Source organism: Mustela nivalis (assembly GCF_964662115.1).
Source record: "Mustela nivalis genome assembly, chromosome: 12".
Classification (NCBI taxonomy): Eukaryota; Metazoa; Chordata; class Mammalia; order Carnivora; family Mustelidae; genus Mustela; species Mustela nivalis.
This window is the reverse complement of record NC_139031.1, coordinates 78049880-78074652: the sequence shown is the minus strand read 5'-3', so window position 1 is coordinate 78074652 and position 24773 is coordinate 78049880. Positions and strand designations below refer to the sequence as shown.

The window sequence follows — 24773 nt, the reverse complement described above, 5'->3', positions numbered from 1 at the left end:
AAACCCTAAAAAAATTAGAGAAATTTCTGGGAAGCCTCGGGATTAACATCTACGCTATTAAAATAACAGAAACATTAATATTCTCTGTCAGGTGGTTTCATTTCCTTTTAGCCAAAGAAATAGGCTGCAATCATCTCCAATATATCATTTGGTCATTTTGACTCAGCATAAGGATTATGAGAAAAGAATTTAGCCATTGAAGCATCAAACATACATTTCAGATTTATTACAACTTGGATTCTGTAATCCGTTCTCTCCAGAGTATAACTAATGCTCTTTATTTCAAAACCCCAAAACCCTCAGAACATAAAAACATAAAAATGCTTAAGACTTTCAAATACAAGTGTGGAAATGTAAAATGTATTAGATTTTGCTGATTGTGAGCTGGAAGGTAATGGGATTCCAACATTGATACCAAACTAGGAGTGTAGAAATGCTATCAGGACATTAACAGGCTAAAACAGCTGTGTGGAAATATACGTGTGTGTGCATTTCTGATCAAAGCAAGAATATAATTTATCAAAATCGATATTTTGATTCTGTACTGCCGTTGTTTCTTTAACATTCCACAGTTATGTGTTCTGGAAATCTTTAAAAATATGTTTCCAAAGGGATAAACGGCACACTTGAGAGCAAAATCAATGTCCACGCAGTGTATTGATTATGCAGATGTATTTGTGTTTGATGATGGCAGATTGTTGGACACTTTGCAGATTCCACCTGGAAGCAAGCAGGGGAATAAGGAAAGCGGGGGGGACTAAATTCGACTGTTAATAAAATTTCAATCATATTTCTTTACCCAACATTGAATGCCATCAATTTCTCCAATAATGTAATGTCATTTGTATTTCCTTTACTTAAGCTTGATTCTACTTAAGCGTCCCAACCCAGCCTTCACCTCCTCCCTACATACCCACTCACCCTCCCCCAGTTAAAACAGAGAACCAAAAAGTCCAGAGGACGGAGAGAAAACAGGGCGACTTCGAGCCTAGAATTCTCCAACCCTCCCCCCAACGCCGGGATGGGGCTCCGGAGGTCAGAGATCCTATAGGGGAAGGGGCTGGGGATCACTCACACAGGTCAGGCGGTGGCTCCCAGCCTCACACCATGGGGCAGGGGTGGGAGTGGGGTTCACGCCAGGTGTGGCCGACTCCAAGCCCCCACGCGTGGAAGGCCAGGAACGGACTTTCTGTGAAGGCTTCCATGCATTATTTCAATTAAGTTTCGAAATAACTCTACGCTATTGGTACCAACATCATTCCCATTTTAATGGTGAAGAAACTGGCCAAAAATCACAGTGTAAGAAATAATCAAACTCTTTCTGGCACCTAGGTTGGCAATCCTTTTAATTAGAGTATGTCCCTTTTAACTATAATATTTTCTGACTTGTTTAATGGCTCAAAAATAATTTTAGACTTACTATTAAATTAGAGGACAAAATATTTTATTGAAAGAACTGGAATCAGAAGTACACTCTGAATCAGTGTTTCTCATGTGTAAATGGTATCACCTTTAGGGTGTCTGTTGAAATATCAGACTATTTATTTTCTGCTTTCTAGATCTTTGCAGTGGTTTACATTATATTTTACTTCCTTCTTCATGTTTCCTAATAAATTGTTTAAAAGTAGAAATTACAATATCCACCTGGTATCTAGGGAATAATCAGACATATATTTGCATTGGTGTTGAACATTCCCTATTTTGGCTTGGAAAATGCAATTAATTCTAATACCAGCTAATGTTTTCTTTTTTTTAACCTAATAAATGATAGCTATAGAACATAAAAGGAAATAAATTCTAGTAGGAAAAAGAAGTGGCAATCATCACATTGCTACAAGAAAAGCCACGCTTTAATTGTTTTTGTTTTTTTTTTTTTCCATACCTTAAGTCTCACTGTCTTCTTGAACGTTTAAACCAGTCTGGAAACATGCCAAGTACAGAACATATTTGGGGAGGCAGTTCAGACTATTCATCTTCGTGGAAACCCCAGACTACCTTGGGATTCTCTCTTTTTAATTCTCCCTCATCATCTTCCATCAAATCGTGAGTTTACCCAGAGATTCAGGAATCCATACAGAGCCATTTTGTGGGAAGGGGAAGAAAGGAAGGAAAACTAACAAAAGACCTGTGATTCTAAAATAAAAATAAGAATTAAGATCATGGCTCTTCAGTCTCAGAGAAATTACAGACTTTTCTTTAAAATAAGGGATGGATAAGGGAGGGTCAGGAAAATCATGCAAGAGAATAAAGGATAGAGGACGTCTAACGATGAGATTATTTATAAACTGGCAAAGGAGCTGCCAGAACTGACAGAAAAGGGGGAGACGCAAAACAGATTATTTAGAGAAGTAAGCGACATGAAAACACGGAAAGCACAGATGCATATGAAAAGACCATCATCCCAGACAGGCTTCAGCAAACCAAGCCAAATGAAATGAAAAAAATAAGGATCCTTTAAAAAGATTATAATAGAGCAGATACCAGTTATGGAAAACAGAAAAGGTGGTCCAATTTACATTAAGTCATATTCTTGATAAAAAGAGCATTAAAAAAAAAAAGGAGGTTAGACAAAAATATTCAAAAAGATGCTGGAAGTATACATCTCTGAAATAAAATTAAAACTTGGATACAATGACAACAAACAATCAACAAGAAGATGTATCATTCCTAGTTCAACCTTAAGACTGAACAATGTATTAGGACCAAGCAAAAAATTCAACTCAATTCAGGATGGGGTCCAGGGATTCGAATCAGACTGGTTTACGACTTCTTTAGAGCCACTACCAATGAAACAATGCCTCCAAATTTCAGGTTTAAAAAAAAAAAAAGCCATACTTAGCTCAAGTTTCTTTCAAATCCAAAATGAAATCCCAGAAAGTCTCAATCATGCAAGAACTCAGGGACTGCAGCATCCAATGGCTCTTCTCTGTCAAACTACCCAACAGTAAAATCCATCCAATCAAATTACAAATTAAAGAAAAACAACGTTATAAAGAAACAAGGTCTGTATGGAAAAGTTACAGTAGAAGTTCTGATGATAGCATTTAAGCCATCACAATACACAACCAGGATTAAACACCATGGGAATTATGGTTTTTGAGCCTAAATTGTACTGTCAAAGTAATTTTATAAGATTGGGGGATGAATGAGAAAGGTGAGAGAAACACAAACATGTTGATTTATTTTCAGTCGAATGCACTCTCCTGCTACAAGTTTGTAAGTTCTGTTCAAATCCTATAACCATGTGTTTTTTTTTTTTTTCCTTTCCTGGTATATGTCAGAAAATAATACATGAAAGAAAAGAGATAATAGATAAACTGAACATCATAATGCTCACGAAATATAAACAAGGAATATATCTGGTTGTGGCAATTAAGAGATTTTAGTTTTCCTTTTGTAGTTACTGACATCATTTGGGTTTTTGACGTAATGATCCTGAAATATTTTTACACAAACATTTAAGGTACTATTCTTTTGGAAGGAAAGTAATTCAAGAACCTTGACTACTCACCCTATTGCTGTTTGGGTTTTAAACCCAACTAGATTTTTTTTTGGAAAATCCAGTGTCTTATTTTCTATATTCAAATCTATTTACCATTAAGTCCCTTCTAAGCTTTAGCATTGCATTCAGACTCATCATTTTTATTCTTAGAATTAATAGGTCCTCCAGTTAGTAGTTGTCAACCTTTCTTGTCTTTTTTTTTTAATATTTCATATATTTATTTGACAGACAGAGAGAGAGAGAGAGAGAGATCACAAGTAGGCAGAGAGGCAGGCAGAGAGAGGGGGGAAGCAGGCTCCCTGCTGAGCAGAGAGCCCCATGAGGGCTCGATCCCAGCACCCTGAGATCATGACCCGAGCCAAAGGCAGAGGCTTAACCCACTGAGCCACCCAGGCGCCCCAACCTTTCTTCAGTCTTAACACACAGGCCAGATAGATCACACTCCATCAGTCACTGTTCACTAGAGGAGGAGGCTCGGTGTCTTGGCTCCACCCCCATAACGAAGTCACTGAGAACTCTGCTGGGAGGACATAAGGGAAGACTTTGGGAAGGGGAAGGAAAAAAAAAGCTTCCGGGTGATTCTTTTCAGATCCCCAAGGAGAACTGTCTACACTGTGGTGAAACACTATAACAAAGTAAAACAGTTTTGGCAATGCAGTAATTTCATAATTGGGGGACTCTAATAATTTGACATATAATATATCCCATAGCACACAATACTACAATGCCATGATAACTAATTATCTATAACATTCAGCAAATATGATCTCTATTTCTCAGACCAATAGACCTTCCAATGGAGCAGAAAAAGGTATTTGTAACTGCTAATTTAAAACTGAATTCACATATAAAACCACATTTTTTTGTGCCATTAATTTTCACTAAAAATAATATTTGGTCTTTTTTTTTTAACTTGTTACTTGTGCTGCCTTGATTTTATTGTTGCTGCTATCACACGGGCACATTTTTCATTGGCAGTGTGAGAAAAGCAGCACAATGCTTTCTAAATTCAGGTTTGTGGCACCTACACTACTCTGTTCGGATATTTGGTTATCCTATTGATTTAAAATTTTCAAACTTGTTGGTCTTACTTGATTCTCAAAATGTTTGTGTCAGAAGGATATGCAAAGCTATGTTTTCCACTATCTTATAAAACTGTTGATAAAGCCGCATCATTCTATTTAAATGAGAGTCTAAAATCTTATTGAACTATGTATATAAAACAAATCTGTGGGTACCACAGGGCTGTAGACACTTTTACTCATAATTTGATTGACAATTTCAAAATTATTCTGCCAGATTGGAGGGGGTACAAAGATGAGGGTAAAGGAAATGAAGGGAAATAAATAGAAGAATGATATATTTGAAATTGGCAGAATTTATACACAGACTGTATGAAGGCTTATGGCAGAGAAAGAAATTAAGGTTCACTTTTTGATTTTGGCTAAGCTAACTGGGAAGAAGGGGACAGCATTTGAGATGGGGAAATCAAGATGATCAGGATACTACGGAAGAGTCACGGAAACAGCAGTTCACCTGAGCATGTTAGTGACATGCAAGCAAAACAACCAAGTGAAAGCAGCAAGTGGTCAGTTAGATAAATGAGCCTAGAGTGCAGAAAAGAGACTTAAGTGGAATTATATTGAAATCCAGTGAAATGGAGGAGGTGTCCTGGGACAAAGTAGGCAGTAAACAGGAGACTGAGAAGGAACAGATAGTGAGAAAAACGGAAAACTGGGTTCAGTGGGGTTTCCTGAAAACTAAGAAAAGAAAGTATCTGAAGAAAGGGGAACTAGTAAGTGGTCCATGAAAATGATATAAACAGACCAAGTATGACAATACCCAGAGGATGCCTATTAGACTGGATGACAAGGACATGTGAACTACAAAGAACCATGGATGAAATCCGCAGTCAGACTGGAGCAGGCTGACAAGGGGGACAAAGGGGAAAAGGGAGAGATCACGAAGGTCTACATTTCTTCTGAGTTTTGCAGTATAAGTTAGCAAACAAATATGCTGAAGCTAAAAAAGGCGAGACATATATATATCTTAATGATGAAAAGAGACTAGGGCAAGTTTGTATGTTGATGAAAAGGGGGAAAATGTTGACTAATTAGAGAGAGGATAGCATGACAAATAAATCCACTGAAAGGCTGTTTTGGAAAGTCAGAAGATGACAAAAGGCATAAGCTTTGAAGAAGTTGGCAGTTTTGCATGGGTGGTGAGTTGGTCATTCCTACAAATTCCCAAATCATTGTTCTCATATGTATTCAAATCCAGCACTAAAGTCTAGTTACAAAACTTATGAAACTTACAGATGAATATTATCTAGGCTTCCTTTCCATTTTTTTTTTTTTTTAACCTCTCAGGTTTAAATCAGAGAAATCTCAAAACTTTCTTCTGTCTAGAGACTTTTTTTTTTTTTAATTAAGCTTTTGGGTGCAAAATTCACCCTCAACGTGATCCAAACCCCTGTCTGAGCAGTGTTCCCACATTCTGGACACATAATATCTCTCCAGCTAATCCAGTATGCTAAACCCTTAGTCCCCACCATGGTCCACTATCCCAGCCAGCTCCCAAAGTCAAAATGTACCTACTAGTGGCTGAACTCCATGACCTACATGAACTGCCTATTCCTCAAAATTTGCTTCTTTATTTGAAGCTCCAAGTTTCAACCATAGTGTTAAGCCTTTAGGAAGAAAACTCTCTTGGCCAGTTCTTCAATTCGTGAAACACTCTCCTTCCCATAGCAATATGAGCAAAGTTAGTAACACAACCCTAACTCCACTAAATTGAAATTATTCCAGCATCTGATGTAATTCTCAAGATAAAAATTATTTTGGGGAATAATAAGAGTTATTGCTCTGGGGCCCCAGTCCACAAGGATCTACAGTAAATAAATATATGTATTAGTTCTGTACCTCCTCAAGATACATTCATACTTTTTTTTTTTAATTGCAGAAAGGACTGTACCAGAGTTGTTTTAGGCATCGAGTAAACCAGAACTTCATACAAATATAAATACAAACATCAATGATAAGTAAAGACTTAATCTGGTTACCCTCCATATCCTCACATCACTTCAAAATGCAGGCATTCTACATGAGTACCGTCTTATTACATAAATGAAATATAAGGTGAACAGAATGTAAGCCAATTGAATAAGTATTTATCCAGTGCCTATTGCAGATGGGCAATGCACATTTTCCTTCTTCAGAAGGTATAATCAGCCATACTTAATCATTAAAAAACAATATGCCAACCTTTTGGAAGAAATAAATCTAGAAGGAGACAGTGTCTCTTCTACTAAAATGATCATTTTTGAAGACCTTCCAAAGTGCAAGCATATTTACATAAACCGTCTCATTTAATCTCCAGCAGGTTTTTGGTGACAGAATGTATGTGGCGATAGGTCCTCCACGATGCAGCTGAACTACACGGTAATAAAGGTTAGGGGCTGGAAAATTATCAGGAATCTGTTCTCAGGCACTCATCTGCTGGAAGTCAACTGATGGCTTCCTAAAGGAGAAATGCATAAACAAGACTTCAAAGGGACACTGAGAACTAGAAGGATATAGTAAGAAATAAGTCTCTTCAAAGACTCCTAAAGAAAGGTGTTATGCTCTCACTGAGAGAAGTTTTAAATAAATGATGAATGAACTCTTTTCTTGATCTCCGTGACTCAGGGAATATGAAAACTAGCTTCAGAGCCCTGGTGATTAAAAACCTGAAGGGTCGGGATTTTTGTTGCTGGGTTGTAGGAGTTCCTTATGTATTTTCAAGATTCACCCCTTATCAGATAGATACATGGTCGCAAATGTTTTCTCCCATTCTGCAGGTTACCTTTCACTCTATTAATTGTTCCCTTTGCTATGAAGCTTTTTCTATTTTGTGTAGTATCACTTCTTTATTTTTATGGCCTGTGCTTTTGGTGCTGTATCCATGAAATCATTGCCAAAAACAATGTCATGAAGCTTTTCCTCGATGTTTCAGTCTAGGAGTCTTACAGTTTCAGATCTCATCTTTAAGTCTTTATCTATGGTACAACAAGTGTTGGCAAAGATGTGGAGAAACTGGAATCCTTGCACGTTGTTGCAAAATGGTGCAGCCACCTACACAAGAGGCTATGAAGATAACTCAAAAAAATTGAAAGTAGAAGCACATAGGATCCAGCAATCCCACTTGTGGGTATATACCCAAAAGAATGAAAATCAGCATCTCAAAGATACTAACACCCTCATTTTCATTGCATTCTTATTCACCATAGCTAAGATGTGGAAACAACCCAGATGATCATCTACAGAGGAATGGACAACGAAAATGCGGTGTATATAGCACCCACACTATAACTCAGCCTTTAAAAAGTAGGGAATTCAGCAATACAACAACATGGATGGAACTTGAGGACATGATGCTGAGTGAAATAAGCCGGACACAGAAAGACAAATATTGTGTGATTCCACTTACATGAAGTATCTAAAACAGCCAAATTAATAAACTCAAAGGCTGGAATGGTGGTTAAGAGGAGGTCAGGGGAGGGAGAAATGGCAAGTTATTAATCAACAGGCATAACATTCCAGCTAAGCAAGATAAGTAAGCACTGAAAATCTGCTATACGTTGTACCTGTAGTCAGCAATATTGTATTAAATTTTGTTCCAGAGAGTAGCTATCATGTTTCTTCTCACAAAACTTTAAAAATTTGGTATTCGGTTTAATGGATGTTTGCATTCACTTTTTCTTTTCAAACTGATGCAAATATCATTTATCTAGGTTTTTGACAACCCCTCCATGGGTGGAAATAGAGTCATTCTCCCTATGTCTGCATAAGGCACACTCTGCCTTAAGCTCAAGGGCTTTGGAGCCTGCAATGCACCAGGTGACAACCACCTGAGCAGAACCGTATTCTTCCATTGGAGCAATGACAGCAAACAGAAAAAACAACAGCCATGGGAGCTAGCAGATGCCCTCCAGACTAGGTGAACAACCATTCACGGACCTCTGGTCAACCCACTTGTGAACACATGGAGAAATCATGAGGTTTCTGGAAAATATCTTCCTTGGTTGAGAGACAGGGCTTACAGGAGCACAGAGAGACAATTACTGAGCAACTAACAAAAATAATTACGCTGGTAGAGAATACAAAACCAGGAGTTTTTAAATAAAGAAGGTGATATTCCAAAGGCTATTACTTTCTAAAAAGTGCACTGCAAGTTAGTGGCAAAGACAAAATTTGAAACGGATTTGCATAATTCCAAACCCAGTGTTCTTTAACTACGCCATGGCGGTGGGCAAATATATTCAGACATAAAACGTGCTGTTCAAATACATTTTTCACTATATCTCCAGTATAACTGACCATAATGTTTAGAGTAAAAACAGGTATCTCAAAACTAGAAGTAAGTAACTTTAAAAATTACATAAAGCCTACTCTGTGTTATGGATTGCCGACTAGACTACAATTTTCTTAGCAATGCATCAGCCATAGTTCTTATCCTTAGGAAGTTTACATTTTAGTGCTGAAAGAAAGGAGAAAAAGGAAAATAATGTAGTGAGTACATTTTGAGTAGGAATGCATACTGGGAATGAGGGGACTATATAAAACAGACAACAAATCCAAGACTGTGGGATCAAAACCAAGAGGAAATTGGAGAGATGGGGGAGACTTCTAGGCAGACATCATCAAAAGGTCTGAAGATGAAAGAAAGAAATAATGCGGCAGAGAAACGTCAAGCAGTTCACTGTTTCATGCTTGGAATTTTAGAATGATAACAGCTACTGGGGGATATTGCAATAGAAACTTAGGGAAAGTAAGACGGGGCAGACAAAAGTATGCCATTTATGCTAAATGGAGAGTTACTGAAACTTTTTTAAAAAGGAAATAAAATGGACAGAAGGTTATACAGTAAATTCTTTGCAGACAGCATGATATTTGTAAATTGCAGTGATTCATAACATTTACACATTTTTGTTCTTTTTTTTTAATTTCTCTTGTGGCTGAAAAATTAATATAGTAAACCCCATCTTAATGCAAATAAATTGGTGTCCAAAAATTTTAATAATATGCAGCTAAAATAATGGAGAAGTTAATGAAATCACTAGGTTGGAAAATTCTCTTGTGACAGCTACAAGTTGGCACCAGCTGTGACAGTAATCAATTCTAACTTCAATGTCAATGAGGATGATTCTGGGTGCTCTAGATGGCTAGCATTTTTAGAACATTGGCACTGATTCCAGGAATCTCCCAATAATTTAGCAATGTTTTTATCACTTCCACGTTAGGATACTAAAGCAGCAGATGGATCTTGAAAAATAGAGAGACCCACAATCCATCTCCCTGTTTCCTAAGTCAGTGATACCTGTCTTTGCAACTTCTCCCTCCCTTCCTGAGATAGGTGTCCAAAAACAAACAAACAAAAAAATTATAGCCCTATTTAAATCTAAGTTTGCAGTATCCTAAAAATACTGTCATGATGTCTTACTTTAGGGTACTGTACTATCATGTACTATCATGTGACCTTAGCTTTAACAGAAATAATAGAAAGTGAACTTAGGGAAGGTTATTATTAAATATTAAAATTATGAAAAATGACGGCACCTGAGTGGATCAGTTAAATGTGTGCCTTCGGCTCAGATCACCATCCCAGGGTCATGGCATCAAACACCATGTCGGGCTCCCTGCTCAGTGGGGAGCCTGCTTCTCCCTCTTCCTCTGCCCCTCTGCCCTTCCCCACTGTTCCTGCTCTTGCTTGATCTGTCACCAATGAATAAATTAAAAATCTTAACAAAAATTATGAAAAATTAAACCAGTGTTATTGTATAGGTAATTAATGTACAAATATTTAGCTTCTACATTTCAATAGAGGGCATGGATTGCATGGAGCACTGGGTGTGGTGTAAAAATAATGATACTGTTATACTGAAAATAAATAAATGAAAAAAAAAAAAAGAAACAAAAGATAAGGGTTACCCACCTAGAATAACTAATCATTTAAAGCTCATGGTTATGGGGCACCTAGGTGGCTCAGTGGGTTAAAGCCTCTGGCTTCAGCTCAGGTCATGATCCCAGGGTCCTGGGATCAAGCCCTGCATCAGTATCTCTGCTCACCAGGGAGCCTGCTTCGTCCTCTCTCTCTCTCTCTCTCTCTGACTCTCTGCCTACTTGTGATCTCTGTCTGTCAAATAAATAAAATCTTAAAAATAAATAAATAAATAAAGCTCATGGTTACTATTTTCAACTCTGCTATATTATAATGCTCTAACTATGGACATTCATATATATGCATAAACAAAAAGAGTAAGGTGTCACAAACATGTCTCTTTCCCATGAAACTGGTTGTCCAGAATCTGGGGGGGAAATCAGTTTTGCTCTATGGCTCCTTTGCATCTATCTTCATAACGAGAACAGATGGACAAGACTCTTAAAAGAAAGTAGTAAAAAAGTGGAAGACATGTAGCAAAAATATATTAAAATATTTTATATTCTTCAACAGGGCAATTCCACCAAAGGAAGGAACTAAACAACAACAACAAAAACACACAGATACAAAAACACACAAAACAAAAACAAAAAATTAATCCACCCAGAGCCCAAAATTATCTTGGTAATCTACCAAATTCTTTCATTTAATTCACTTATTCACTACTATAGCATGCCACTTCCCCACTTTTTATTCCTGACAACAGCTCTACCACATCTAGAACCTATACCAATTTATAACTTAGAACAATGTTGATCTTGATATGATGTAACCAAATAAATATGATATTTTTTACAGTTCACATATTCACAATTGTTTGTGCCTCAATCAACAGAAGAGACGCAGTTCCATGAAATGAATAAGACAGATGAAATAATTAAATACCTACACCCATATCTATTAATTTAACTCCTATAAACAAAAAACTCTTAAAGCAACATTTCAAAAATTCAATTTGAGCAAAATGATTTTTTTAAGACACAAAAATAACACTAAATTAGGAGAACCAAGTTAGCATGATTGACACTCAATAACATTCAGCTTCACCAGAAAAAATTTTCACCTTCTAATTTAGTTTCTCCGTAGAGCTGAAGCTAAAAAAGGCTCCTCAAATGTTTTATTTACTGGCCAATTTCTAGGCGACTGTACTCAGTCTGCAAAGTAACAAGCTGATGCTAATAAGCCATACATAAAGATCCTACTTATTAAAATACAAATTAGGCACCCCTTATGTTTATACATGTGTAAGTACAATTAATATCGCAGGCTTAGTTGGAAACAAAATTGCTTAAGTTAACCAACCATGGCAAAGTAATCAAATGAGATTTCAAACGCAACTGGAAAAGATCCGTTCGGTAGAAATAACAGCAATTATTGCATGCAGAACAATTAGTTTTCTAAGCTCTCTTTTTTCTCTTCCCACCTGTCCTTAATAATTTGTCCATCATAAGTGACATAAAATGTCACCGTTAACACCCATAATTTGCGTGGAGACCTGAAAGGCAGCTGGTAGATACAGCTTATTTACAAATATTAGTTTGAACTTGTAAATGCATGACCGCATAAATCTTAATCCATTTAGAGTGTATGCCCTTTGTTAGCTCAATTGTACATTCAATTGGGAACTGAGTGGCGTGGAGGGAGAGTGTGAATTACAACAGGGGCCTTTTCTGGTTGCCAACATTTTCAGCATTTTAGTGCTCTGCCTTTTGTTCTTGCTGTTCCTGAGATTTCGCTACATTAAAGAATAGGAAATGGTAATCAACATTTTGCCTAAGTAATATGAATGAATTTTGCCTACTGACACTGGAAGGAAGAATCCGACAATTGTATCTTTGGGAAATGTTAACATACCTCTTAGGAAATGATTCCTGCCTTCTAAATCACCCTACTGTTAAATTACTAAAGGGTGGCATTAAAGAATTGTCACAGTGATACAGAGTTAAATATCTTAAAAGACAAAGGAATTATAAAATTTAAAAAGAGGGCCTTAGGGAATATGATAGCATCTACCTTCAAATTAAATATTTTTTAGATATTTGGGTAAAGTAGTGATAAAATTTGCAATTATTTTGGGTAGTCTCCTAAAAAGAGATTTAATGTTGATTATATCTACTTTCTAGACAAAAATTTAAGTTTGATTTGTTTTATGACGTCGAAGGATTTGTTGACTCTTGCTACATAACATGCATTGAAGCATCATCTGGTTCATCAGGCAGAAAAAAAGGAAAAAGTGTGCCTTATTTTTGCAATATTTGAGTTTAGACAATCTGCATTCACATTCTCTTCTTTGAACATATAATAACATGATATTTCAAAGGGCTCTTGAAATATGAAGACTGTTGTGAAGACTGAATGTGGCTGGCACGGTTTAAGACATAAAGTATCAATTCTCAGTGTGCAAACCGGGACAGTTTTGTGTTCTGTGCACATTGTTCACAATCCTTCCAGAAAGGTACTCAGGAAATGAGTTGACAGAGCTCTAAAGTGGACTAACTTGTTTTCCCTTTAACAATCTCTTTTGATGTCAATCAATATGTTCATAGGTCCTAAATAAATTGTGAAGTAATCTAGGGGGAAATTAAGAACAGAATTTGTCCAAGAATTCTGTTACACGGTGGTCACTATTTGCTAAGAACTCCTAATACTTACTGAGAAAACCATTTACTTTCTATTTAACCACGTAAGATTGAGTAATAGCTTCTGTGTCATGGTGGACCAATGTGTCCTCTTGCATGACTGATCCCAGCAGTGTTACTCGGTGGGGACAGGCACCAAGAGAGCAGAGAACAGGGGTTACAGTTAAAGGTAAACTTTTTCACATTTTGACACCTGAGAAGTCAGAATACATCTTAAAATTGCTAATGCCTCATAACTTAATTGGCTTCTTTTTTTCTTCCTTAGCAATACATAAATGACAGGGTGTCTTACAACTGATGATGGCTCGGATGCCATAAAATACGGTAGAATATGTTAACAGCCAACACAGAGTGAGAGTTTTTACGTCGTGGACAACGGTTGCCCATTACTTATGCAAGGAGAAATAAATCATTGCCAAAATGTCAATTTAGTGTTAATCATTTGACAATATCAAGGGATTTACAATAAATCTAGAAAAGAAACCCTTAAACCAGAAAGCTATAACATAATAATTAAACCAAACAATAGCAATGATACCAATGATATAAATGGCATTACTATATCACTGCTTGCCTCTTTATTCTTTTTTTTTTTTTTAAGATTTTATTTATTCACTTGACAGACAAGAGATCACAAGTAGGCAGAGAGGCAGGCAGAGAGAGAGGAAGGGAAGCAGGCTCCCCACTGAGCAGGGAGCCTGATGCGGGGCTCGATCCCAGGACCCTGGGATCATGACCTGAGCCAAAGGCAGAGGCTTAACCCACTGAGCCACCCAGGTGCCCCTGCCTCTTTATTCTTGACCACATTATTTCTCCTTAGGAAACTGAAACTGACCTATAATTAATAAATGGCTATTGAGAAATAGTACCTAATTCCAAAGAAAAATTTATGAACAGCAGTGGAATCAATATATTACAAAAGCTGATCTGTGTGAACTTAATGATTTTTTGAATTCTAAGAATTACTCAAAATTTAAACTAAAACAACATTAATCGTACTAACTCAACACTAAGCAGAATAGAAGGTCGAGCTTTATACCCACTATGTCTTCACATTGCCTTTACAATGCCACTTTCGAGATGGAAGGAAAAGATCAATTTTTATTTAATATTAACTAATTATTTTTATTTAATATTAACTAATCAAAACGATATTTATTTGGACAAATTAGTTTGGCTACTTTTTGTCTATTGGATGTGTGGATAAATACAACAACAAAAAATTCAAGTTTGTGTTCCTTTCATCTAAAAGAAACTAACAATTTGTAAATCCCTTCATTGGATGCACTTACAATTAGCCCTCAATACTCAAACTTATGTTTCTAAGTTAAACACCAATTTTTTTCTCTATAGATTATGGATGAGACCAATTATGTCCGATTATGGGCTAAGCCTGTATCTACATGACACCAACAGTGGCAATATGACCAAGTGAGTAAAAGAACCAAACAAACTGACTGTAGTCAAATAGAGTCTCTAGCTGGTAGATTAGATATTTGGCTTAAGAAATATAAATTTTGGGAAAAGACAGTAACAATAAATAACATCAGAGGCATGGAAGACTAACCATTACCATATGTTATAAGTGAATATCATATCATGTAGCATATTTTCCTTTGATATAAAACATAATCATGCTAACGCAAAGTAAAAGTGCTAATTCCTAATTGTGTTCTTTAAGGACAACTTTCTTATCCACAATTTTGAGACTTCTGTTTTACAAAACATACAAAACCAATTTAATAACAACCAAGCTGTCATTCATACTCTAATTCTATTTTAAATATCCCCCAAATTAGTTATATGGAACTTTTCTATGATCAGAAACTAGAGAGATTTTTCACTCTAAATGAAATAATTCAAATATGTAAGATAAACATTTCAACAATGAAGGACAAATTTTTTTCACTATGCCCTGACTGTAAGGAGACTGGCTGATTGACTGATTGACTGATTGGTGAGGTGAAAGGCTGGATACATTGATAGATGTATCAATAGATGTATGGATGCATGTACAGATACAGAAACAGAAGAAAGAAGATGGATGGATAGATAGATGGATGGGTGGATGGATACATAGAGAAAGAAGGAAAGATAGATGATAGATAAGATGGACAGATGGATGGATGGATAGATGGGAGGAAGAATGAAAGGACAGACGGAGGGATGGATGGAGGGACAGACGGACGGACGGACGGAGGGGACAAATAGACAAAATTCATTACGAGGAGAATTTCTGCTATTTGTATAATTAGCTCAATAACTCTTAGGGTACAAGCTTATCAAAAATATATACGGAAAAGCTAGTATCAGAACTTCTAAAAGTAGGCCACAGTGAAAGAAAGATTGATTCTAGCTACAGTGGAGCAAATTAAATTCTTCAATGTCTAATACATTCATTCTTACTTCAGTCACACTGCCCACCACCAAGGTGATGGTAATATGCACAAAACTTCTTACAAACTCCCAAGTTGTTAAATGCATCTTGTTTTTCAACTGGTGTATCCATCATATCTACAGTGGTGATTCAGATATTATAATGTAATTCTATCTGGATGTAATTAATTTTACAAGTAACTTTGATTATAGGAGAACATTTCAAAAGACTTATTTTAATATGGAACATAAGCAGGAACATTTTGACTAACTTACTGGCCCTGACTACCCAAAAGCAAACTTTTTAGAGAAATAAAATATAGCACAGTTTTGGTCTTAAAACATGAAAGATTCTATCACTAAAAAAGTATCACCCTAATCATAATAGATCAAGCACAAAACGTCACTCAAGTGCTTAAAAAGGGTCCTTACCGCAAAATCCTCTCTCCACTGGTGGGCTGCTTGAACCTTCTCTGCTTCCAAAGCCAAGCGCTGAAAAGGAAACATCGTATCTTAGAATTCAAATGACCACATGCATATATACTTGTGAATACACAAAACACTAAGGTTTTCAAATCAATTATAAGGACAAAAAAAGCAAAAGAAACTCCTTATGCATGAATCATAAATTCCCAATCATTTAGTAATCTAACCTACTAAAGCTGATATATGTGAATTTACTCAAGTAGTATGAATAAACAACTATTCCTGAATAACATGGTTTATTACCTCTGTTGTCATCAGAGGATGTGGACACCGGGAATGCCTGCTTTTAATGACTAATATTTCAGCTTCAGAGAAAGATTTAATAAGTAGATTATATTCATCTTGGTAGAACCCCATTTTTTGTAAATACCTTCATAGCATATATTTTTATATACATAAAAAGGAAATGATAGTGAGAGACCAATATGGGCTCAATGCCATCCTAGGCATCTTCTTAACAGCATATTATGGTTTTTGTCTTGTTTTGTTTTGTTTTTTACCAAAAGCCATCAAAATGAGATAATTTTCTTTTTGCTGAAGTACATTTTTATTAGTTCTTCCAGAGATAATCTGTGAGTACCCAACTGTCACAAGCTGCATATCTGAAAATAGCCTTATGTCATACTTGCTCTTGTAATTAATGGAGTTCAAAATTTCTAGCCTGACTTTTCCTTTAGCACGTTTAAAATGTTATTCCATCAAGTTCAGTCGGAGATAAAATGTCTGTTGTCAGTCTGCTAATCACATTTTATAGACAAACTCTATTTTTATTCTTTCTCTAACAGTTTTCAGATTTTTCTCTTTGTATGTCTCAGAGTTACTATCACGCTGTGTGAGAAGCTTTTACAAGACACAGTGACATTTAGTGATAACACAGATCTGAAACCAGACCGCCTGGATTGAAATACCAACCCTGCCGCATACTAGCTGGGCACACCTGGGAATTTTCTCAGGTGAATAATAGCAAAGTAGGCTCCTGGGTGGCTGAAAGTATTAAGTGAGTGATTTAATGTGCAGTGCTTAGAACAGTGCCTGGTTGACAGTGAGGAACATAGATGTGAGCTATCTAACTTCAATTATTATGATTCATTCCATTTGCACTCCACATCCCTTTGAGAAATGACTCAATGTTAAGTTCAGCAGTAGCCTGCCCCCAAGCACAGCTAGGAGATGACGGTAGAAAGAAGAAGAACAGAACAGTAAATACAGTAAATATAAATATTGAACTCATTCTTAAGAAACAATCAGGCTTAGGTTTTAAAGAAGTATAAATCTTGTAATGGATTACTGGTTCACGTTTTGATCTTTCACTATGAACTACACCTCAGCGAGGGCTCTTCCAAAGGAGTCCAGACTGTACTTGATAACGGAAACATATCTTTATGCCAGTTTTTATATTAGTTACTGATTTGGATGCCCTGTTATGTAATACTATGATCAGTTCACTTGTGAAGCTATTAAGTAGGTATTACTGATGACTATAAAATACTGCCAAATGGGAGATCTACAGTTAGGAATTCCTAAGCTGAATTTAAAAGAAAACTTCTCCAGTGTGCTTAAAATGACAATGGTTTCAGTTTATCAGCCAGTACGCAAACACAGATTAAAAGAAGAGGTAGTAGGGGCACCTGGGTGGCTCCGCTGGTTAAGCACCCAACTCTTGATTTCAGCTCAGGTCATGATCTCAGGCTCGAGAGATCCAGCCCTATGTCAGGCTCCACAATGAGCATAGAGCCTGCTTAAGATTCTCTCGTCTCTCTCTCTCTCTCTCTCTCTCTCTCAATGCTTGTGTCCCTCTATTGCTGTGTATCTCTCTCTCCCTCTCTCTCTCTCTGTGTCAAATAAATAAATAAATAATCTTTAAAACAAACAAACAAAAAAACACAATACTTCTGAAAATTCAAATTCAGTTTGAAAATGTTGCAGAAAGTTAATAAAAATTAGGTAGAAATAGAAGCAATGGTCTCTGTAGGAAAACTTTAGGATGGGAAGATAAAGAAAAGAAAAAATGAGAAAATAAACCAGAAGTCATATTCTTTTTTTTTTTAATATTTTATTTATTTATTAGACAGACAGAGATCACAAGTAGGCAGAGAGGCAGGCAGAGAGAGAGGAGGAAGCAGGCTCCCCGCTGAGCAGAGAGTCTGACGTGGGGCTCGATCCCAGGACTCTGAGATCATGACCTGAGCCAAAGGCAGAGGCTTAACCCACTGAGCCACCCAGTTACCCCCAGAAGGCATACTCTTGACAAAATTCAGAATACAAGTCTTCATTTTTAACAGGCAATACATGAAGAGCTAAATGTTCATATGTACAGGATGAATAATGAACATTTTGAGAATTTAAACAAAATACTGGGTAAAGCTTACATAAGTTAACTAAGTTTTTTGACTAAGAAAGATTAGAACTCTAAAATATCTTTATGTCTTAGAGAGGAATGTTAAGATTTTTCTTTGCACAAAACACAGAAGGAGGTCGCCATTCCCACAGACAAAACACACTAGAGGACATTCTCACCCACAGAGCCATAACGTGCTTTTCAGAGCTCCAGCTCTAACTACCGCATTGCTCTCTATGCTGGAGAGCATAAGAAAGTACAACTTAATTGATCTGACCCTGAATCACATGGCTTATGATATGAATATAATCCATGTTTATAAGCTGTAATGACAGTAAGTGTCAGTTAATTAGTTCTAGAAAAAAAATTAAAAGGGATGAACAATGGCAAAAGACTTCCAAAAGATAATTCTCCTAGGAGGAGAGACCAAGTCAGCTTTATTTCTTTACTGATATATATTCCCTTATTGATATATGTATATATCAATATAAAATCAATAAAAAAACATTAAAAAATATTTTGTAAACACTCATTTTATAAAGGAATGTCATTTATTGCAAGATTCTAAAATGGTTCTAGGAACTTAACAATGTAGTTATGTATAAGAAAAAAAGGTATTTTGAAAGATTTGCTTGAAGCTTAAAAGTTGCTAAATTTTATATCCCCAGCTTGGAAATCTATAAATACATAATCATGAAAATGCACTACTTTGCTCATGCAAAATTTAATGAAATATTTTTCATCTAGTAAATTTCATGATAAAACATAAGACTGAACTTTACACTTACAGAGTGTCTTGAGGACCAATAGCTGATGATGGTGCTCTTTCCTGTGGAAAAAGACCAACTAGCCACGACTTGTAGAAAACTGACATGTCTTCTGGACACTTCAAGTCCTTAATTAACTTCTATTCTGGTCAAGTGACATTTTATTTTTAAGGCCAATGATCTACAGCTAAATGCCATGGGCAAATTGTGTTAAGACAGATAAAATTCCTACCTAATAAAATGTGAACATTTGCTCAGTATATGACTCAGTATGTAACTACTGTTATGGCCACAGTGCCATCCTGTAACAATAACTTAATTCAGAATAAGGAAAATGTGTTTTTCCTCATTTAATTTATAGTACAGTTTAATCTAGTATCAAACATTAAAACCAGACCAAGTATAGACAGATACAAAAGACTCAACTCAGCATAAATACCTTTGAGAGAAGATAGAAACAATTCTGCTCTTATTAAGATAAGTCAGATAGATTAAATGGCTTTATCATAAATGATACAGCATATGTTATATGAAAACTCCTTGGGTATAGAACAGTAAGTATATATACAAGTAAGTATATATACAAGACTTTTAAAACAAAAAATCATTTCAAGACTATTTTGAGGACTCATGAGTTTAACAAAATGACTTTAAGCCTTCTGACTCTAAAGCTTATACTCAGACTACAAAACCAAACAAGTCTCCATTTAACCCATTAAAAATATTAACATCACCAGACATTCAGAGAATATATAAAGATATAATAGTACCAAAACCAGAAACACTGGTAGAAAACTATTACAGGCTAATGTAAAATTTCCCAGCAAATTTTTGGAAATTGCTGAAGACAAAAAACAAAACAGCACAAAAAATCATGTATCAGCTGAGGAGTGGTCTTTACGTAGGTCTTGTCCTCAGATCCTGAGAGAACACTGCTAATCAAAGAAAAGGCTTTTGATATGCAGTGATCTGTAAGGGAAAAAAAGAAAGAGATGCAGAAGATGAAGAAGAAAAGAAAGAAACAGAAATAGAGAATGGGAGATGTTTATCAGATCAGAGAAAGACCAGCTCCCTTGAAGGCCTATTCATTCTCAGCCTTCACTTTTTGTCATATCCTTATCTCTTTCACTAGCACTGAATTCTGTCAGGTTATGAAAGTCTAATACAAGCAGTATATTTCAGTGTATACTGAAATAATTCTATCATTCCCTTTTATAATACCTAAATATGTTTTCTCTTGGAATAGACTATTTTCTAAACCTGCATATTATAAGATTCCTAGACTTTTCGTTAATTGCAGATGAAAACTTAAAGTTTTTTGAAATATTTAATTATAAAGAATTTTCTTTTAATAGCTTTGAAAGGAAACCTTCAGGTATCATCTGACAGTTCAGTTAGATTCCAATAATGTCGACACTCATGTTAATATCAAGAATGGTTTAGAAATCTCATTCAAAGAAACATCTCCAATTCGAAACAGTTTCTTTGGCCAGTCATGTCAAGATTTTTCTTTCTAAGAAAGAGGTAATCGATGAACACAATAGACTAATCTAAGTAAAATATGCAAGTTAATGTAATTAATTTACAAATACTTAACACCCACTAAGAATTAGCCATTTATTGTGTTCTGCCTATCTTGACAATTTTTTAATTACTCTAATGAGTTTTGCTTATCTTCATCAAAAATGTTTTTAACATATTAAAAGAATCAGAATAATCATTTCCATGGTCTAACATTACCTTCTGAAAACAGCAGACCTGGATGAATGAAGAGACTTCTATGTTTGCTCCTATAGGTACAGGCAATTACGTTGAAGGTATAATGTAATGGGCATGAACTTTTCAATCAAACAGATCTGGTTTCCAGATCTGGTGCTGTTATTCACTAACTACGGGATTTTTGGCAATGGACTTAACATTTTTCAGCATTTTAAGAACAATATCTACCTTCATATTTTCTATTTCTAAGCTAAATAGCTAGCATATTAGAAACTCAACGAAGTTTGCTTCTTTTTAAATCTTTCAAATGTAACTTCAAAGACTAGACTGGGTTAGAACTATAATCACTGATGACCAATTCAACATGGACATATATGAGTGAAATGAATGGGAACATCTTAACAGTCCCTACATTTTCAACTGTATTTTGCCCTAAATAAAATCTCTTGCCTACAGAACCACATGGTGGTCCAAATGCAATTCAGGGGATATAGTGATTTAATATAGTGGACAATAAAATGAGCTCAATTTTAATTTATTTTTGCCATAAACAGAATAAGAAAAAAGAACAGATCATTAATGTTCTGCTTTCTTACCTCATTTCTTGAAATACTAAAAAAAGAGAGTGAGGTATAACTCACTCTACTTGAGTTACAAGTAGTAACTTGTACTTACAAGTAGTAACTCTACTTGAGAGTTACAAATAACTCTACTTGAGTTACTTGAGGTGAAGACCTCAAGTAGACAACATCATACTTTCATATCTAATACAGTGTTCCATTTCAACGATAAAATAATGTACTTCTCTTTCCAATATCTTTAACCAAATAATGAGAAACAAGGTAGTGTTTCTTTTTCACATAAAACAAAGCATAAACAATTTTATTTAAATTGATATAAATACATATGTCCTGCAGGATATCAAAGTTCTTGAACAACTTACTATATCCTGATGAACAAAAATATCACTATTAAAATTTTAACATGTAGACAAATTGCTATATATATATATATATATATATATATTTTTTTTTTTTTTTTTTTTTTAAAGTCACATCTACTAAACTCTTTGAAAAAGATCTATTGGCTGAAGAAGTCAGGTTGGAAACTGGAATTTAAGATTGAAAAGTTATAAAATTTAAATAGACTAACCAAGGTGAGTTAAATGTGGCACATTTCAACACTTGATAACTGTGATCACTATGTAAATACCCATCCTGACTGGGAGGAAAACATACAGTAAGGATATATAGTAGTATATATAGATAGATAGAAAGACATATATAGGAGATATATAGTAAGAATTTATTGAACCTAAGTATATTCAATATATACTCAATATATTGAATTTTAATATATTCATATTGAATATATTCAATATATTATATTATATTCAAAACTTTTATTCAATAAATACTTATTAGATACTTGCTGTACTGGAACGGTTATGTGAATAAAAATACAGGACATAGTCCCTACTTTTAAGGTGTTTTTATACACATCCCTAGATCATATATTATAAAACCAGCACAAACACACACAGACACACACATACACACAAACACACACAAATAGATCATGTCATTAGTGTTTGACAGATGTTTTCCTAATGGTTACAAAATACATACTTCGTTAATTTTACTTTATGTCACTGGAATTTGTCACACGGGGAACACATTTTTTTAAAGTAGTGCTTTTATAAAAAATGGAAATATCTCAAATAACAGGACAGATTCTAAAAAGAGTGTGTACTTCTAGACATTGACATTTAGCCATGGGTCTTTTTATTTGTTTGATCTTGGGGGGAGATTAAAAATGCTGAAAAGCATGGGAAAAAAAATAGTCTGAAATCCATTACTCAGAATTCATCTTTATGTTTAGGTTTGCTTTAAAACATTTTATACACAAAACACAATTTTTTAAAAGATTTTATTTATTTGACAGAGAGAGAGATCACAAGTAGGCAGAGGCAGGCAGAGAGAGGAAGGGAAGCAGGCTCCCTGCCAAGCAGAGAGCCCGATGCGGGGCTCGATCCCAGAACCCTGGGATCATGACCTGAGCTGAAAGCAGAGGCTTGACCCACTGAGTCACTCAGGCACCCCCACAAAACACAATATTAAAAGTAACCTTGATGTTCTCTTCATTCACCTCCCCTGACCAATTTCCCTACCCAGAGCAATCTGTATAAGGCATGGATCTGTATCCTTTGGCATTGTTTGGCATGTATTTTTTTTTTTTTTTTTTAGTAGCATAAATGTTATCTGTGGTTGACACCGTGGATTCTTCTTTCTAATTAATAGTTTGCATGCAAGTTGAATGCAAAAGAGAAACTACCTGCTTTAAGGGGGTGGGGAGGATCTGTCTGAGGAGAAACCCATGACCCTTGCAAGTGATGATTAACACTGAAAATGAGAATCAATTAATGTCAATGAGTTTTGACAAATGGTTTTAGAAAGTAAAGATAATGCCTAGAGGGGAGAAGAATGCTCAGGGAAACAAAACCAGAGCTATTTCTAAGATCACTTTTTAGCACCAAACCTCTATGCATCTTCACCATCAGAACATACTTATTCCTTCTTTCCATCAAGGGACCATCATTCCTTCTGCACAGGCGTTACACAAGCGGTTTAAAAGAAGCGAAATCAACACATAACCGAAACTACCTTCCAAAAGACATGTCGATTCCCTCTCACTATGGAGCTATGGGTTACTAAGCCCACGTTGACAAAGATAACCAAAATGCTAGGGTGCCTGGGTGGCTCAGTCGGTTAAGCGTCTGCCTTCAACTCAGTTCATGATCCCAGGGTCCTGGGATCCAGCCTGCATCAGGCTCCCTGCTCAGGGGGAAGTCTCCTTCTGTCCCCTGGTTTGTGCTCTCTCTCTTGCTCACTCTCTTTTTATCTCTCAAATAAATAAATAAAATATTTTTTAAAAAAGATAACTAAACGCTGTTTTTATGTTTTACTTATGCTTGCTTAAAATACGTTTTTGGAGAATTCCTGCTTTTGTTTGATGACATGAAACATGAGCACATAATTATAATCATTATCTTTTTTCCAAACTCACTTTTGTTATTCTAGCAGAGCAATCTCAAATTGATTCCAAGACACAAAAAATTATTTATTATAAAATTTTATTTTAATTTAGAAAAATAAATTCCAATGATTGGAAAATTCTAATAGACTCTGAAAAAATAGCTTAGCACAAGTCCTTCTATTTGAGTTTATGGGGGAGGAAAAAAAAAAGGAGTTTGCATCTTGACTATTTATAATGAGAAACAGGTTACATAATATGTAACTTTTAATATATAACATTGATTAAAATTATTCATAAATAAACTGACCAAGTAGAATAATGTATGTGGTCTTATTATTTAAGTCTTTTCAAATATTTTAATACTTCTGTAAATACTGGAATTATGACATAAAGGAATTATGAAAATCAATAGTAAAACATTAATTTGTGACTATATTAAGCCAAATTAAACATAAATCTTATACTGTATAAGATGCAAGTAAGGCTACAGATTAATTCTTTTTGATAGCCTATCATTTTCTTACAATTGATTTGATTCCAGGTTATGTGAAATTAAAGTTTCATAATACAAACATTATTTCTCTTTCAAGTGCAAGCTTTAAGGGAGTATAATATATGCAAACCATATAAATAAAAGCTGTTGAAATCAAGCCAGTCATCATTTACTCTTCTATTAGTGAGACCAGGGAAGAATAAATCTTTTGGAACATGGCTTCTGGATCACATTGTATAGATTTCAGTCTGGATCTGCTATATTCAGAAACTGCTTTTGAAATGAACCACAAAGCTTCAAGTCTAATCTTTGGAGATGAAATTAGCTCCAAATAAACTGGCCGACTCTTGGAACACAGAAGACGGGCTAAAGGAGATGTCATCTGGTAAGAACAGCAAAACTCCTTTGAGTCGTAGTGAAAGTAAATAATACACAACTG

At 35.4% G+C, this 24773-nt stretch overlaps 1 protein-coding gene across 8 annotated transcripts in view; it reads right to left on the bottom strand.

Annotated features, from left to right (window-relative positions):
* CACNA2D1 (calcium voltage-gated channel auxiliary subunit alpha2delta 1) overlaps positions 1-24773 on the bottom strand; it is a 509819-nt gene that overhangs the window by 221297 nt on the left and 263749 nt on the right. For all 8 annotated transcript variants that reach the window (XM_082692507.1, XM_082692510.1, XM_082692508.1 and 5 more), the window contains exon 4: positions 15928-15987. In XM_082692507.1, the coding sequence (XP_082548633.1) occupies positions 15928-15987 (60 nt within the window). The remainder of the gene's footprint in view (positions 1-15927; positions 15988-24773) is intronic.